Source organism: Chaetodon auriga, chromosome 4 (genome assembly GCF_051107435.1).
Source record: "Chaetodon auriga isolate fChaAug3 chromosome 4, fChaAug3.hap1, whole genome shotgun sequence".
Classification (NCBI taxonomy): Eukaryota; Metazoa; Chordata; class Actinopteri; order Chaetodontiformes; family Chaetodontidae; genus Chaetodon; species Chaetodon auriga.
The window spans coordinates 20,273,980-20,293,252 of NC_135077.1; the positions used below are offsets into that span (position 1 = coordinate 20,273,980).

Sequence of the window (19,273 nt, forward strand, 5' to 3'; positions counted from 1 at the left end):
GCAGAGAGGATTACGGATAAAAAAAAATAATCATCAAGGCATTAGAGACATTACTCTGAAGATTACAGTGTCTTCGCAATTGAGACGTCCACAGAGAATTCTTAGAACTGCTGTATACATCGCATAACAAACACTTTATGTCTGAGGCTTGCAGTATGTCCGCTGTCACGAACAAAATATTTCAGCCAAGTAGAACCACACCACAAGGCACAGGTGGATGAAAGTACACCATCTCTATGCCAGAATGGATGTAACAATATCCAAAAATCTGCAAAAGGCTCAGAAGATTTACTCATGTGCACCTTTAATCTCTTCTTTACTGCCTGTCCGTGTTTATTTTTCTCAGACAGGAAGCAAAGCCAAACACAAGCAGAACACCTGTTTACTTGCCCCTTGATACCCCATCATCTTTTAATGTCCCCTCTTGGCAGGCAGACATATGACTCTTTCAGCTCGTCATTATTTCTAAATGTATCATAACCCCTCATTATTTCACTAGAAGAGCAGGAAAGCAAAAAAAAAGACATTGCAGACATGCAATAAAAACATCTCTGTTGAAGTAAAGGATATACCTGGGAGACTTGTTTCACTGTCATTTCAGTCATCATGTGGGGTTTTCAGTTAGTCACTATGTAAAGTGTTGGGTAAGTCACCATGTGGGATATCAGAACCCTTAGAGGAACAATATGGTAGAGATTAAGAAAGCCATTAACCCATCTTGTGAGAATTAGCAGAAAATTAGCAGTGAGCACAATGTGTGCTGTATGTACAGTTAATTAGCAGATAATAGCATAATGATTAGCCACAATCACATTTGATGAATGACTGCTTGTTTGGTGTAATTATATAATTAAATACTAATAGTGAGCAGGCACCACTTTCAAGGGATTTGTCTTGGCTGGAGATATTCCTCACACGTTTACATAGGTGCAAACAGTTGCGTTGTACAGCATTGTGTCAAGGCTCTACCACATTACTTCCTTGGTCTCGCAATGTAGCAATCAATATTTCATAGTCCCTCAGCCAAGTTCATTTCCTCTTCTCTTTCCTGTTTTACACCTGTGCTCAACGTGCATCCATATTCTCACATTAACAGGCTCACTCCTACCTTCAGGCCGCTCTGCACCAGCTTGTGGATGTCCAGAAAGGGCTCCTTGATTAGCTCAAAGTCATGGTTGAGTATCCTGACAATCCCCTCCCTCTCCAGGACAAAGAGCCGCTGGGATCCATCCCCGCAGTGCACCACGGCCACCGGCTGCCTCAGACCACTCAACACCTCCTGGGCACAGTAGCAGTTGTGTTTGTGTTTCCTGGGTAACAAGGGAGATACAAAAGGTCAGGGGCTGAGGGCGGCAGTGAATAATCCATTTATAAGGGCAAGGGCGAGAATTTGAAGTAGGAGTATTTGAAAGGCAGTATGACATAATCAGTAAGTTACATTTCAAAATTATTTTTATGACATTTGTGGTGATTTGGTGAAGGATCTGGAGTTTTACAAATACTCTACGCTTGTTTTTTGACTTTCTTTACACATTCTTAACCAGGAGAAACATTTAAATGGAAAAATCCATCATGTCTGCTTCCTACCACCATCTCAAGTGTAACAACTAGTGTGCTGTGTGAAGGCTTTCTGTTGTATACCTCCCTCTACACCCATCTGCAGGCAGCAGGTACAGTGATTTCTATCTGCAGTCTCTAATCTGAGCTTCATATCCCAGATCCACCAGTTCTCTTGATCAGTCTCGTACAGTAAACATCCTCACTTTTGTGCTCTATGCTGATCTACCTGGCTGGTTGTGACTCCTGTTTTATGCTGTAAAAGTCATGATCAGTGTTGAAAACTATCATACCCTGAGGATGTATTATTCATTCATTCATCTTCTATACCCGACTATCCCTTTCGGGGTTGCGGGGGGCTGGAGCCTATCCCAGCTGTCAACAGGCATGAGGCGGGGTACACCCTGAACCGGTCGCCAGTCGATTGCAGGGCAACATATAGAGACAGACAACCATTCACACTCACACTCACACCTAAGGAAAATTTAGAGTCACCAATCAACCTAACGAGCATGTTTTTGGTCTGTGGGAGGAAGCCGGAGTGCCCGGAGAGAACCCACGCATGCACGGGACGAACAGGCAAACTTCACATAGACGTATTCTATTCAGAGTCATTTATTATTAGAAATAATTTATTCTCTCTACATCACTGAACTCACAACCATTTGTCCCCACTAAAGCCTGGTTTACGCTTCTGCGTCGCGTCGACGCTGTACCTACGCCGTCGACGCAGACCCCTACGCGGACCCTACGCCGTAGCCTGACGCGCACCTCCAAAAAATCCTGACTACGCGTCGCGTCGACGCGTAGTGACGTGAACGTCGAGGACTGTGATTGGTCCGTTCAGAACGTAATTTTCGGTTCAGTCGCAGCCCTATGGTCGCAGCACAACAACACCGCCATTTTCAAAGTTTCTGTGGTGAGAGCTACAAGAAAAACTGGACCAAGCAGAAGAAAGAATTATCGAGGAGGTACACAAGTACGACCACCTCTACAACTCCTCTTCGCGGCAGCAAGAGCCCCCCGAAACCATACAAAGACACAGCCACACCCCCCTAGCAGCTTGGCGGTGAATTGCGGAGCAACGCGTTCCCTCGACGCAGAACTATGAATGCTCAGTGACGGCGTAGGGAGTACGCCGTAGGTACGGCGTCGCCGCGACGCCGAAGCGTAAACCAAGCTTAATCCTTTCTCTCTACCTTTACATCTTAATTCAAAAACTCTGGCTGCATGCCTCATCCCTAACTAACTAACTAACTTCCAACGTCCAACCTCAGGTGCAAGTACCTCACCAAACTGTGGAGATCAGTCCAAGAATCACTGTGGCTTTCCCACCTCCCAACATGGCCACTTTGGTGCAGAGAGCACAGATTTTATGCAGGATGTCATTGGCCACAACTGAAACCAGCTCATAATCAACAAACACGCTCACAGGTCATGTATAATGATGGATTCTTTGCTGTTCTCTTTTCTCTGTGCTCCCAAGGTGACCTACAAACCACCAGCCATGAAAATACCAAAAAGTGCACCATCACTCCCTCTGTGCATTGCACAAGGAACACATGAGCACTTCCATTAATTCCCCAAAACAGAGGCCAACATATTAGCCAATAACTGTGACGTAATTCTGGCATGTTCTCCCAGCATCTTACGTAAGGGAGTCCAGTCATTTACCTGAAACTTCTGAGAGGATACGGTCACTGACTCTAACTTTTGGAAGTTATTTGACTGAAAGTCGGTTGCTGTTATTCAGGTGCACATGCTGCTTGGCCTTCTTGCCTCAGGGAAAAGCAGAGATGAAAGGCATCCCCCCATGGACAAAAGGGCAAAGCCCTCTGTGATGTACAGACCTTTGCAGTGAGGGAGGCAACCAGAATGATGCAGGATAAGCATTTTCATTATGTGAGCAAAGCTGCTCAAATGCAGTCTGCACAAACTTTAGGATTAGAGGAGAGATGGCATAGCATTTCTGTCTGAGAGTATGGGCCTTGTCAAAATGGACCAGTGAACCCGGAACATATGATCGTGGCTCCGCCTGTTTCTATAACAACATAAAACATCACAGCTGAATGTCATGAATCTGAACTCATACCTACTAACGAAGCCTGAAAAGAAAAGTTCACTTGGCTGAAAGGCATTACGAACTGGCCAAAGCTCGTTCAAAATAACAATCTGTACAGTACATCTTCCATAATATAACTAAATTCTCAAATGGATGAAAAACATGGTAAAAGTTACACTACAAACCTGCTGATATCTTCTATTTTCTCATCTCCCAAGTAGTTGGAATCTTGCCCTTGTGGTTGCTTTCGTTGAAAATCTGGAAAGCACAGACTGGCATCTCTCCTCCCATAGTATTGGCAGAACTCATCCACATCGGCTTGGAACAGTTCTAGCAAACACAACACATCCAGACATAGACAGGGGGTCATACACTTTATGTACATAGCTGTATGACTTCATACACTGGGCTCATGTAGACGGCTAAACCGAGGTAATCCAAAGAACATTGCCCTAAAATTGGTTTCATGGTACTTAGGTTCCACGCATATCTGTATTTTATGTGTCTGTACTATATGTGTGCACATGCACAAGTATGTACGAGAAAGGACAAAAGAGTAAGAGTGGAAGAGAGGAAGAGAGAAAGGATGTAATGTGCTTGTGTGCTGAGGAGGGTTGGAGTTAGTCTTGATGAGCCAAACCAAATCCGAGCTAGACTGGCCTGAAATGAACAAGTGAGGAGAAACTGGGCCAAACCAAATGAATCACAGATTAGACAGGGCTCTGCAGTGAACTGTGCCTCCTCCACAGAGCAAAAAGACTGCATTCTCAATTTAAGTTTACACTGTCAGTGTTTTGATTTATGAAATGATGACTGCACACTAGTCCTAATGGATGCCGATGGAAAAAACTCTGACTGGGTTTTTGGGTCTGTTCAGCAACACAGTAGTCAGTGATAATAAAGAACTTGAAATACACCCAAAGCAAGATGAGCTTTGATCTGGGCAGTAATGTTCCCTCTCTGGCACTAAAAAGATCTTCTATCAGCTGGTTCATGGGTCATTTGATGGTTGGCTTGGTGTCTTGTTGTTAGTAATATGGCCAAAGTAGTGCTCTTCAGAGTGCTGCTATATGTAGAAAAACACACCTTCACCCCAGAATATAAGATCAACAGGCAGTTACATCATGACTTTTAATGTGAGGTACAAAGCAAGCAGAGTCTTCTGTATGAACTATCAGAACTATTGTACGGGATATCCCATTCAAACTCTAGTCAGAGTATTTCAATTTTTACTGCAATGTCTCCCTGGCAGTGAACTCAGGGGATTAAATTTAACAACTAGGGAGCCTTTCCTCTATGCACTTAAACACTGCATATTCAGACTAACCCAACCAGAGTGTCTGATAAAAAAAGTCATTGTCAGCCAGTCTTGTTTCCTTTCGATTAAGGAAGACATGACATGGCATGAGAAGAGAAAAACTTAGCAATTCCCACCTCATATAAAGAATACAATAACATTTGACATCTACCTTAAAGCAAGTGAGCACCACACTCACCATCAGAAAATGACAAAACCCTGACCTTTCAAGGAACAAAGTCATATTCCCCTCATTCAGCTGAGGCTCTGCTCACACAGCCTTAACACACCCTGATACAACCCCAATCAAACTATCAATAAAAACAAAACTCCACTGCATATCAGAAAAACAACAGAGAAAGACTGACAAACTCCCACATTTACTGGAAGAGATCATGCAAAATCGTCATGTTATCACGTCAAAACAGTTCACTTTATAAGGTTTACTGTAGCAAAACATTTAAACTGACAAAGTAAGAAATCTTTTCTCCCTGCACAGAAAAGTTGAGGAATACATTGAGTCACAGCTCTTTATATCGCCTAATAAAATCAGCATGTCAAAAGTTCTTTTCCCTGGAAAAACTGTGTTCATTCAATTAATTGGAGTTTTTTTTCAATCCCTGCAGTTCTTTGGGATCCCTAAATCTTCTTTAATGCCCCCATCAATTCTTCTTTCCTTAAAACAGGTGTGACTGTTTCGCATTACTGAGGAACACATGGGCACAGCGTGTGAAATGAAATAATGTAATTCCAAATAAACAAAATGTCTTCAGGTAGAGAGATACTCTTTGCTTGTATTGGTAAACAAAGACATGATGTTCCTAAGTGCTTCCCATGTTGTGTCTCAGCAACTTGGGCCCACATATCTGACAGTAATTATTTGGAATCTTTTCAATATGCTTTTAGTGCCTGTCACTCAAATCAAACTGCACTTATTGAATTGGTGAGTGATCTTCTGGTTAATATGAATTTAGATTCCACCTCGGTGGTTGTATTCTTAGATCTCCATGCAGCTTTTGACACCATATATCACTGTAACCTCTTGCATGGTTAATATCTCACAAATCTGGAAGAACACAATATATTTTCTATAGTAATAACACAATTAAATTGTCTGAGATGAAATATGGAGTACCTCAGGGCTCTGCTCTTGTGCCTCTGCTTTTCTCTCTATATTTCACCTCTCGGTCAAATTATACACAGTCGTGGAATTAACTGCCACTGCTACGCTGATGATGCTCAGATGTATGAGCATGTAAAGGATGATAATACTCACATTATTAAAGTCGAGGCCATCTTGTCTGTTGTGATAAAACTAGCATGCTGGTCACTGGCTCTGCTTGGCAGAAACACCAGTTTGACCAAGTAAGAGTAACTTCAAGACATGATTCTAGTGAGGTCTTTAAATCCAAACCTAGAACTCATCTTGTCGCGTTAACTGTAGGTACTTGCTTGTTCTTTTGTTGCTTCTGGCCTTGTACCTGTTGCCACCTGTTACCATCCTTCTGGCAGGTCGATCTCAGCCTCAATGAATCTTTTAAGCCTCATACTTATGGTCCATATCCCTTTGTTGTTTGTCGTCCCACAGGCACATGAACATCCAGGCTGTGTGCCTACCTCTCCCTCTCTTTTTCTCTCCCTGCCAAGTTTCTCCTTCGTGTCCTCTCTCTTCACTCAGGCTTCTCTGTGCTGAACCTCTGGCCGTCCTGGGACCTCTTTCTCCCCTGGCTGTAGGTGACTCGTTCCAGATGTTTTGGATCTGGTCCTCCAGCAGAGTCAGCCTCCCCTCGTCTCTCTTGCTTGTGTGCATGTCGTCCCTGTCTCTCCCTCTGTGTGTTTGTATCCCTTCTCCTATCTGTGTGAATGCATTCGTCTCAATAATCTTCCACGGCAGAGAGGAGGCGGTGAGGCTTAGCTCATGTTTGTTTGGCAGTACCTGCAACTTCTCCTGAATCGATATTCTTGAAACATGTTTCCATCTATCTATTTAGAATTTTGTAATCCTGATTGTTCACACTGTAATTTTACTATGGTGGTCTGTACACAAAACATCTATTGCATATTTTCCTTCCTGGAAGAGGGATCCCTCCTCTGTTGCTCTTCCTGATATTTCATCTATTTTTTGTCTGTTAAAAAGGTTTTTTGGGGGAGTTTTTCTTTATCCAAAGCAAGGGTCTAAGGATAGAGGGTGTTGAATTCTGTGTATATTGTAAAAGCCCCTTGAAACAAATTTATGATTTGCAATATTGGGCTATATAAATAAGCCTTAACTAGACTTGGCTTGACTTACTAATTGTATTCTACTAATTTAGCATGTGAATTCAAGATAAAACTACCATCACATTGTTCCTTATTTCCTTTTGGCCTGCTGGTGTAACCGAAAATGTTTCAGTGCTAGAACAAAAAGTGATCTGCATAAACATGTAGTCACACACAGCTACGCCTCCAGCCTGAGCAGTCACAACATTATTCCCGGCAAAAAGCAAAGTGTGCAGTGGGTCTCGGAGGCCCTTTGCGACCTAAAAACAATCTTTCCAATATTGTTTCCTTTAGTCAATCCCTCAGAGGACAGAGGAGAGCAAATACACCAGTGATAAAAACACAAACAGGACTCTCCCTGTCCCTCCTTTCATCTCCTTCTCCTGCCACACACCGACCGCAAGCGCTGACCGCACCAAATACTGGAGGTGATAGGATATCCCCTCAAACATCTAAACACAACATGAAGATCAAACACACACACACACACACACACACACACACACACACACACACACACACACACACACACACACAAAGCTTTGGCTATACCACCCACCTACTTGTGTCTGCAGTTATCTTAACCATGCTGGTTGGGGACCTTGGGTGCAGGGTGGGGGGATGAGTGAAAAGGGGAGGAAGATATGAGAGGAGTGAGGGGAAGGTGGGAGGCCTCCACACAGAAGTGAGAGTCAAGGCAGTAAATGTCTTTATGGAGAAATGGGGGCTAAGTACAAGGGCTAATCAAGGGCTGGTCGGAAAGTTCATGGGAGAAGGATGACAGTTATGGATGCTGTAAAAGCTACTGTTTCATTTTAATACCTTTGGTCAGTGATTTGAATTGGATAAAGTTAAGGACACATCATATTGTCTGTTTATGCTTATGGTTATGTTCACTGTTACTGCCTCGTATGACACGATTCAGAGCCACAACTTAAGAAATGCTTGTATTAAATAGTTGAAAATGCAAACACAGTTTTTACTGCTTATGCAAGCAAAGCATATACCTTTTCTGGAGAGATTTCCCCCTGCAATAGGATTCAGTCTAATTAACGTTTTTGCATTTAGTAAGTTCTGTATTTTAACATTTCATTTTAGATCCACAAGCTTCGGCAACATGTTCTACCTTTATTGTAATGTGGCACACATAAAAACCTAGACTGGAAAACAGTATGAACCAAGTAAAAGAGAAGGGGAAGAGCATGCAAAAGAAAAAGACAAGAGAGAGAGTGAAGAAGGGAATAAAGACAGAGGGAGAGAGAGAGAGACAGAACTCTATCCATATTCCCGGCTCCCCAGCGCTGAAGTTATACTTCCATCTGGTTATCTTCCAAGGCAACCTGGGTGGCCCACCCAAAGTACTTGACATCTTGATGCACTTCAGCAGTTTTACATACACACAACCTTTGTAGAAAAATAAATGTGTCATTCGTCACCACATATGCTGATCCGTGGAGGACGGGGGGGGGAGTGTGGAGGAGTGCGACGGTGAACGCAGAGAGGGGGGGTTCTTCACTGGATTCCTCTCTTGAGCTTTTTTGGTTTGACTCTTAGAGCCCATATGTCTGTCAGCTCATGAGCAAGTAATGTACCTCCAGACAAGTTTTTTTCTTCACCCCTTCTCTCTCTGTGCTCTGTGGAGCGCCACTCGCTACCCTTAATTGTCCTTCAAGTGTTACACAAGTTCCGCCAGCAGGCCATTAGATGCAGACGAGGATGGACTCAGATGGAATGTGTGTGTTTGATATTCGACTTGAGCTGCAGCGTACCATGTGGGTGGGTTGCAGACAAGTGTGTTTCAAACTGCTCTCTGTTTGCAAATCTCGGCAGATCTAATCAGTTTGTGGAGACAGAGATTGGAAGAAGACTTGGCTGGAGCAGAGAAGACACTCAAAAAGTGTTTGATCATGCTTGGTATGCGCTCTGAAGGCACAGGTACCTGTGATCTTGCATCCCTTCAAAGGAAATTCTTCTGAAGACCAAATGCTTTCAGGAGGCAGAAGGGTTCCTATCATTTAGCAGAACTGTATCCACAAGGAAAACTGTTGCATCGATGAGTTTTTTCCCTGTTCGGTGGTTTCTGCCATCTCATAGTTGAGCTCATGGTCAGAGATGACAGGGCCCAGTAAAGCAACACTTCAGTTATGTTTACATTCATGTGAACTTACTACTCAAATGAAAACATACTGGTGGCAGAACATGAGACAGAGGTTTTTAAGTGACAGTTTATGTCTGAGGAAGGCAAGGTGCAGGGCAGTCATGTCTAGACCACAGCTTGGGTGCTTATGCATCCCGAATACAGAATCAACCCCAGGAGTTGAGTCTGGTAAGCAGTATCCAGGAACAGGTCATAAAATAGTTCATTTTGCTCCAGTCCAGTTTTCTGGTACACTGGTCAGGCTGGACTGGCTTTTGTTAGTGAATGTGAGATATTTGTTTTCACACCCACCTTTGCAATTCAAATATTTTCCGTTCACATGTCAGGAAATGCCTCAAATCTGTGTATTGTTACTACGCTCGAGGTCTTCAAAAAAGTCAATTTTTGCAAATTTATGCTGATTAAAATAAACTAGCATGATCCCTTTAAACCTAACAGAGACGAGGGAACAAAACTTTTTGCACCTGGTGCCATAAACACAGCTAGACTGAATACTGCGTCAAATATTGCTCTGCTATTTGCTGGACCAAATGTGCCAGATCAGTCTGCAGACTAATCAGCAAACTGGTGTCGTGTCTGTGTAGTATATATACAGTGTGCGGCGAGTAATTTTACTGATGCATTTAAGTGCAACAGCAAAGCAAGAAGCGAGGCAGTGAGCAAGTAAACGGGTAAGACAAGCTCAGCAACAAATGGAGGTGAGGTCAGATGAGGTAAGAGCTGGATAAATAAATATTCAGACCAGACTACTGACGCACCACTTCTTGCATAAGTCCAAAAATCTGCCAGTTCTACATGTGCAGGCTGAGTCTCAATGAAAAATAAGGCCTGCTGTGAATTTTAATTCATCCCAATCAGACGCGTCAGCTTCATTTCAAACGTAGAACACTGAAATGTGAAAGCATAGCGTTCTCCTACTTTCACTGACTCTGTTCATGTGTGTATGTTTGCTTGCGCATCACCAGGTAACCACACACGGTCTATAATTCAAGTCACATTCATGGTCATTATTATCTGTGTAATTACCTGGTATGTGCCCCCTGCAGGTGTAGTAGAACTCGCGGCAGAAGTCCTGGCAGAGCCGCGGCAGGTCTGGCTCCCTGTGTGGCGTCTTATCCATGTCCAAGGAGTGGAACAACACCTGGGCATTGGGGGAGCAGCGAGCACACTTGATCTCCTCCAGGAGACGTCCACATTCGGTGTTGTTGGTGGAGAAAATCTGGAGACCACACGCAACAAGGACCGGTGATTAAGACGGTGGGCTGTAAACTTTTACTTCTTCACTTCACAGCCGAGCCATTTGGAGACGTTTGGTCATACGACATCATAAACATTAGGCTATGAAGTTGGGAAAGTTTAGATTGTAGGGTGCATTTTCAAAAATGAATTTTCATAAATTCCTGGTAAATGAAGACACTGTCTAAGATTTTCAAGAACCTTAACTTTACACAATGAGATGTTTCCAAATGTTCCCACTGAGTCCAAATGACCTTTTTAAGGCGAATATTAGCCCTCAAAAGTTTCCATGCAGCTCTTGCTTTCTTTCTTTGTTGCACATGCATACATCAGTCCATGTAATGTGTAAAAAATGTTAAATGGTTTTTGTTTAAATGTTTAGATCATTCCTACTATAAAACACAGAGATGCCTAAGCACTTTCCAGCCCTCATTAGACATTCCCATTTAACAGCCTTAAATTAGCCAGTCTCACCCCAGTTACCACACAGAACATCAGAGATCTCTACTTAACACAAATACTCTGAAGTTATAACTTACTTACAAGTTACAACTGTAAGTTAACAACATATTTTTCCCATATACACTGTAAGATGTTCTGGCAACAAGGCAAGAAGCAACACTAGATGTCATGAACCCATTACTTCACATGCCACGCCATATGTTCAGCCTCCGTGTCATCATGGAGTCTGTTTGTATTCTACATGATCTGCAGATCTGACATGTGGTTAGTTTGGCTAGTTATTGTTAGGGTTGCTATAGTGCTGAACAGTTTGTTCACACAGCAACTTCCTTATTTTTCAAAGCATCATCTGTTCAATGCAGAATGAGGAGAGAGACAGACAGTCACTCCCATCATGTGAAAGTCTGCAGCATCTCCACCACGATCTGCATGAAGGTTCACACCATTCACACTGCAAAGACAGCAAAATATCACTGTTATGGTGGTATTGCATCTTTCCTAATTTTCCCACTGAAACATTTCTTTAGAGTTTTTTAATCTTGTGTACACAAACTGAATTATAACAATGCATTTCTATCCTAAGATAAAAACATCTTCTGCAATATCCAACTCTGTAGCCTTTGGTACCAATTTGTTAAATGCTGAGGTTGGAACACCCTGTCTGTTTGGAGAAATAAACACAGAAATCATCTCATTCACTGCCTACTTACCCAAGTTCATAAACAGTTAAAGTCAAATTACAATTCCCATGTCTGACAGATCTCAGGGCATAAAATGAATGAAGCCAAATATGAGCCTCAAAGCCTGACTTGGGGTCATTACGCAAAAGTATACAAAGAGTTAATCCAAAAGAAATTAGCAGGATTATTTACATAACAAATTAGCTGTAATAAAACACAATGTAATCTGTTTCAGGTCAAGAGCCGCGCTGCTTGGGCAGCCAGGCAGGCAGGCAGGCTGGTAGTGCTTTGCTCTGTGTGAGGTCCATGTGTAAACACCAATTTAGAGATAGACAGGCACATCATTCCCACTCTGGTATCAACAAATTAGCAGTCTGTCGAAGTCAATTACACCAGTGGACCCAAGGCCAACATATGGATGCCTTACACTTCATTCTGACTGCAGAAACGACTGCAACTGAGGAAAAGATCTTTGGTTAAGTTATCCAGAGCTGTGTTTACCCAACAGGTGGCAGAACCTCTGGCAAAACCTTGAGGGTCTACCTGAAAAATGTACAGTTAAAGTCTGGTCGCAAAAGACAGCGTAACAGATGAATGAAGAGGGGAGATGAATTGCAGCCTGTTTGAGGTTCCACAGTTAAACTCCGATCTGAATGCCACTTTTGTTCTATATTTTATCTGTCTAATTGACGTTTTCCCCAAAAAGGGAGCTCCAGGCTGGCTATGACCCTGTATGTGTGGTGTGCTCCTCTGTCTCCGTGCCCTGTTCACTCATGCCATGTAATGTTGTGGGCATGCCTGCCCTCCTGCTCTAAATTGCCCATTGATTCTGTGTGCCATGGGCTGGCACAAGGTCCACGGAGAGTAGCATTTGTGTGCTCTCAGCCATGCCCTGTGTCCATATGTTGCTGGGACGGGCTCCAATGTTGCCATCATCCAAACCAGAACAAGTGGACCTTTGTTTGTTGTCTTTTGCTGCACCTCAGTGTGTACATTCCTCAAAAGGAAGGAGAAAATGGCAATGAGGCTCAGCTGTTGCACTTTTGCTGAGGACATGCAAAAGCAGGTCAAGAACAAAGCCGTAATCAAACAAACACGGAGCTATAAGCGTAAGAAAATAAAATCGTCATTAATGTACCCGCAGGCTGTTTCAAACGTTTAAATGACATTTTCTGAAGTTGGCATCACACCAAGCTGCACACACCACTTCATATGGGAGTACAGCTGTTGAAGGATTACTTCTTTCTACGATAGCATCTGCATAATGGCTTTTACCGATGAAATTGCCGGAACAAACATATTAATTTGCAATGCCACACTCGGTTGCAAGAAATCAGTGACGCTCTGCAAACCTCATACGGCCAGAGAGACTGAGAGAGACCTGATGCAGGCAACACTGAGCTGAAACAAAGCACTAGTCCTCAGGGAGTAGGTGTAAGTTGGCTGGCAGGGGGATATAGTGAAGGACACACACCCTCTCAAAGGCATTAACACTTGGACAGGGTGATGACTGGGGGGAGAGTGATGTTCTCCAGCTTCTCCCATTAGTGAAACCAACAAACACAATGGTGTTGTTGTTATTCTTTTGCCATAATCAGAAAAGGCTCCGTGTGTGGGCAGTGTAGTGGGGAGGAGGAGAAGTCGAGTTCGCCCCATTCAGTTTCCCCCCCTCTTATTTGCATGACTTGAGCAAATTAAATGATGCAATATGGCTTTTTGTCGCAACACAAAGTGAGATACCACCCAGCCACTGAATGATTCGAGGGGGTGGTTTACATGAGAATGGCCCGGTGAGGATCCGACGGAACCCGCGACAACTTTGGCTCATACAGTCGCTTCATTCCGCCTTCCCTCCGCGCGGAACCCGGGCAGAGCTTTAAAAAACCTACCTTATATGACATTAAACACGTATTTAACTTCGGTCGACGCCATAACGGTCGAGAGTGTTATGTAAACGGCGCATTTTGTGGAACTTTTTGCTTACGGATAACACGTACGGCAAACAAACTCCTGTACGTTAACGCCGCACAACCGCGAATGGACGTTAAACAGACAACAGAACAGTTCGCTAACAGCTTCTAGGTGCGGTACAAACTGCTGACGGTTGATAAAAAGGTGCAGCCGGGCTCCTACCTTTTCGGGTACGCGGTTCGACAGTTTAGCTAGCACCCCTTTCTGCTGACAGTTGGAGCGGACCGCGGCGAGAAGTAACGTAAATCGGCGAGTGATTACCATGGTAACGCCGAAGCGCAACGGAGAGGCGAATTCGAGTTGCGCCGCGTCGCGTGAAGCGAGGCAACAAAACAAAAACACGGTTTATCCTCGAAACCTCGAGTTAGTTTCAGACCAGGTGGGCTACAGAAGAAGCAGGTTAGAGAAAAGAGGAGCGAATTAAGGAGAAGATATGAATATGATAAACCACGATAAAATAACAGTACAGACACGGCGCGTGTCACAAATGGGGGTTTTACAAGGTAACGGTTAAAAAACAAAGGTTTGGTGAGATCACCTACCATTGAGCACCCATAGACACGTTATATGTCCCTGTAGGAATGCTAAAATAAGACTTTTTGTCCCCCACAAGCAGCACAGCCCAAAGCAATCCCCCCCGACCATCCCAAAATTCAGCTGTCGGCAATAAGACGCAGAATGACAATACACAAAGGCTGTAAATGCATCACCCGGGGCGTTTCAGCAGTAAACCCCGGACCCCTAATCTGAGGAGAATGCACCGCGGTGGACGGACGTGGACCTACCCTGGCATCCCTGCGGTGCAGGATCTGATAGGCGGCTCTCCTGGTGGGACAGCAGGACACTCGGGGGTACAACCTGTGGCAAACTTCTCCGCTGCTGCTGCTGCTGCTGCCGTCAAGCAGCACTTTTCGCTCCCTTTTCTTCAGCCGCTTGGGCAGGCTTCCGTCGTAACATCTTCTCCTCCTGGGGCTAATTTCTCCCCTCTCGCCGAATTTTGCGTCCCCACATTCCCACACGTTGACCGCGATGGCCAGGACGAGCACAAATTGCAAATGCTTCATAGTTTAAAAAGTCATATAAAAAAAACCCAGATATATATATATGAAAATATAACAGCAACAAGGAAATACCACAAAATATGACCCCCCCCTTTTTTTTCTTTTTTTTTTCAAAAGATTGGGGTTAACTAGCAATGTAATATATATTGTTTTATTTGGGCTATATTTCTCCAAGCAGCAGAAGCCAATTACTCCAAAAAATTAAAAATATGCTGTTTGTCAGAGCAGGTGTCCTACATTTGATTCACTGCTATAAAGAATGGTGTTCAAAAATAAATTATTCTTGCTTCTGCTTATATGCTGCGACTCAGAAATTAAAAAAAATACAATAAAAGCAAAACAACAACAATTTATCCTGATGAACCAAAAAGTCAGAAACCCAAAAAACACCGTGAACTGCCAAAGAGCCGTGACGTTCCTTTAGATGTAATTCCTTTAAAGCACAGCACGGCGGGTTGTGCATGCACGGGGTCAAAAAAAAAAAAAACATATAAGACATAAAAGTTGTCTCTCACTAAAGTCCTCAGACCGCTCACATGTTTTCGCGTGCTCTTTCCTCCTTCTTTTTAACCAGCGCGCGAGAAGAGGAGCGAGCACGGTGACGTATGACTCCGCGGGGGCGCGCGTGTGGCCACAGTCGCGTCCACGTCGAGGTAAACAGTTACCTGGTAGAGCGGAGGACGGAGAGGAGGAGGCGGCTGGAGGCGCGCTGCGGGGCTCGGTCCGCCGAGAAAATGAAGAAACGTGTTAATCTGAGTGTACGTCAGGCTGTAATGTGCGACGAAAACTAGAGTAAACCACTTATTATTTGATTAATAACCGAATAATCCAGGGAGGAAAATGACTTCCCTGCCCCATCCGTATATATACTGCGTGCGTGCGCGCGTGTGTCTTTATGTATATGCATATATACATAAAATATATCTCTTCTTCCCTCCTGCAAACAAATAATCTCCAAGCTTTAGTCTTGTAAACCTCTTTCTCTGTTTCTAATTTCTTTGTGGCAGCTGGAAATCTGTTTCATGCTCAGTGGTGGGATGTAACTAAGTACAGTTACTCCAAAAGAGCAGAATTTTAAGATACTTGCTATGTATCATTTAGTATTTTATGCTTCTTTATACTTCTGCTCCACCACATTTTATCGGATAGTACTGCACTTTTTACTCGTCTACATCTTTTGGCAGATGTAGTTGCTCTGCAGGTTCAGATTTTAGTATAAAACGTAGTGAAATATATGATGCCTTGGTATAGATTAACAGTACATAAACTCTGATTTCTTGCAAAATTCATGCATCAGTAGTAATAATGCAATGCTATAATATATAAAAATAGAATTCTTATAGGTATCCATTCATTTGCATATTTAATACTTTTAATTTTTGTGTACTTTTGCAAGATTTTGAATGCATGATTTATTTTTTACTTGTGTTACTGGTACCTTTACATAAGAAAAGAAGGTGAATACCCACTGCTGGAGTTACTTCATGGCCATGTCCGTGAGCCAAGTCTTAAAAATATTTGAAAAATGATCCATAAATTGTTGTTTTTTTTATCCGCTCGCGAATAACTGCGCTTCTGAGAGAGGCATGGAGATTTCTTCAAGACACTGACATTATGAAAATGGAGTATTATGTTACATCACAAACTGTGTCATGGGTGTTTGACTTTGTTTCTAAATATGGTCTAAAAGGTTTATTCTGGTAGCCACAGAATGAAGAATTACATGTGTCAGGCAGTGGAAAATCAGCAAAAATGTGAATCAATCGCTGTGACTCCATGCCCAGCAATTTGTTGCCCTGTGCAGTTGCACATACTGTAGGTCATCTTAATTTGGCTCCTGATAATACCAAACCAAATGTGGGACAAATCCTCTTTCATTCCCCTCTTCAGAAAAGTCTCCCGATAGCGATCCAAAAGGGAATGTCCAGCCATGGCAATTACTGGAGAAACAACTGCCCCCCTTTTTTGGGATACACAGAGAATCTGAAATCAGTTACATTAGCGGCACCTGTTCTTACTTGGGGGTCTCCGGCACTCACCAGAGCCCCAGCTCAGCTTATCTGCAGGAATCTGGACCGGGAGGAATCCAGGAGGGGTTGGTTTGATTGTGGGCAATTATGGAAATGACTGTGTGTGCTATGAAGCCGTGGCAGACCATGCCAGATCTGACCCCCCACCCTCCACATTCTTTACGTTACCCAACTGGAGACGTTTCAGGACCAAGTATAGCCAAAGTGCTACTGCAGTATTCTGGATGTAAAGGAGGGAAGGAACAAGACCATATTCAGAGAAGGAATCTGCCACCAACACCACCACCACCACCGCTAGAGTTCCTCGCAGAGAAAAAGAATATAACTGCGTTGTCAAACAGCGTGAAAACATGTGGGATGCAGCTGTGGAGCAAAGAGGAGTACATCTGCTGGGAGAGATAGACCATTAGAGAGAATCACAGTTCGACAGACCGCAGTTCTAAGCTGACAGAGTCCTGGTGAAGCACAGGCTCAAAGCACACACACACACACACACGCATACACATGAAGAAATAAGCAAACAGCCATATAAAATGTCTTCTCTTGCAACATTTGCTCTCCACATTTGTTCAAAAGTCATTTGGGTTTATTACGTTCATTGCATCACGTCAGGTGTGGAGATGAGGCTCACTTTGCCTTAATTTGCCTCATTTGGATCACGCATGTAACACACTATTGATGCAAATATTAACATGAAAATTCCCTGAAAAGACACCACCTGCTCTGCCCTTTCATTTCTGCAGGGTCAGTTGGGGAATTCTCATGCACTCAGCGTCTGACCCTCCGAGAGGATATCCCAGAGGATGATGGTTAGGTTTGCGTGTGACCACATAAGGATCAACAACATGAGCCTGTAGCTCTGCAAGCTCTCATTGCCGCCTCCACTGTTTCCCAAACTGAGGAGATGTTGAAAGTTTCCTCTGTTCTCTCTGTCGATTCTGGGTCTGCATTGTTTGCTTCATAACTCAGAATCGTAATAATGAGCATACACAACAGGACCGATGACAGAACTCCATTTGTGCTTTTTCAGTTTTTCCATTGCAAGCTGGCGAAACCGCTACCTCACACCTCACAGTTCATAAGTCTACCGAAAGTTGTCTCCCAGTGTTGTTAGAGGTGGCCAACACTTAGCTGCAGGTCCAGCACAATTCATCTGTGGAGCTGCAAGAAATGAAGGATTTTTTTTGTCGTTATTTGACTCACTAAAAATCTCTGAACATGAACGGAACAGAACGTCTTTTCCAGATAGCTGTAAATATTGGAATCAGTCTATTTTAAACTCGTGTCATTTTGTTGATTTTGAAATGTTTGAATAAGAAATTCAGCCTCGGTGATAATTCTGTACCGCTTTAGTCCAAACTGAAATATCTCAATGGGAATTTGATGGACTGCCATTAAATTCGGTACAGACATTCATGGTCCTCAGAGGATGAATCTGAGTGACTTTGGTGATCTCAGACCACCATGAGGTTCACATTTGGGGCTTGGAAAGAAATGTCTCAACAAGTTTTGGATGGATTGTGATGAAATTTGGAGCACGCATTCATATTTCCCTCTGAGTGAATTATAATCACTTGATTACAGTTCATTGATTGATTCCCTGACTTGTCATCCATCATTCGCCTAGTATCAGTTCAAAACAACCGATTTATTCAGTTTGTCTAATACTGTGGTTTATGACTAATTACCTTCAAAAACTAATGACGTTACCTTTGGCCTCAGCTGTACTTGTGCTAATTAGCACATGTTAGCATGCTGACACGCTAAACTAAAGTAGTGAACATGACAAACATTATACCTGCTTAATATCAGCGTTAGCCTTCTCGTTGTGTTGATGTTAGCATCAGCATCACTGTGCCTAATAACAGCCTCACAATTTGCATAGAAAGTATCACAAAGGTATTACCTGAAAGTAGTACTAGCGGCAAGTACTTATCTGAAAGTCATATCTGTAGTGTATTCTCCTCTACCATAGAATTAGGTGTAGAATTGGAGCGTATACAATGCATTTAGTATACATGCAATGTTGCATTTAAGAGTCAAAGCATCCGAAGTCTTCTAACCGTCCAGTTCTAAAGTGTTGAAAATCACATTACATTATACCATTTTTCTCAGCTCCACAACGAACATGAAATCATTAACGTCAGCCCACTGCTAACAGCTATTCAACCATGTGTGTACTTTTCTTTCATGGCCGTCATCCCTCACCTTGCAGCACACAGCAGCATTGTGTTACTCTCACACCTTCTTTAATGGCCCAGCTTTGGCAATCGCAAGCCCTAAGGCGTACAGAGCTCGGAAAGTGTTCACAATGTCATTAATAGTCCTGACAACAGCTTAATGAGCCTCTGCCATCTGTTTATGAAAGCTTCAGGGAAAAGCGAGAGAGAAACAAGAAAATCAGATCCAGTAGCGATTTCCAGCTGTGTGAGCGCGCCTGATTTCCACTTGAACATTTCTAAACACATGAGGACATTTTAAGTGTAGTGACTTATGCAGC

At 43.2% G+C, this 19,273-nt stretch overlaps 1 protein-coding gene across 1 annotated transcript in view; it reads right to left on the reverse strand.

Moving 5' to 3' along the window:
* Nucleotides 1-15,311, reverse strand: part of hhip (hedgehog interacting protein) — a 35,848-nt gene extending 20,537 nt beyond the window's left edge. The window contains exons 1-4 of the mRNA XM_076728821.1: nucleotides 14,468-15,311; nucleotides 10,360-10,552; nucleotides 3,805-3,949; nucleotides 1,109-1,310 (exon numbers count right to left, since the gene is read on the reverse strand). Of these exons, the coding sequence (XP_076584936.1) occupies nucleotides 1,109-1,310; nucleotides 3,805-3,949; nucleotides 10,360-10,552; nucleotides 14,468-14,746 (819 nt within the window). The 5' untranslated portion in view covers nucleotides 14,747-15,311. The remainder of the gene's footprint in view (nucleotides 1-1,108; nucleotides 1,311-3,804; nucleotides 3,950-10,359; nucleotides 10,553-14,467) is intronic.
* Between the last annotated feature and the right edge of the window lie 3,962 nt (nucleotides 15,312-19,273).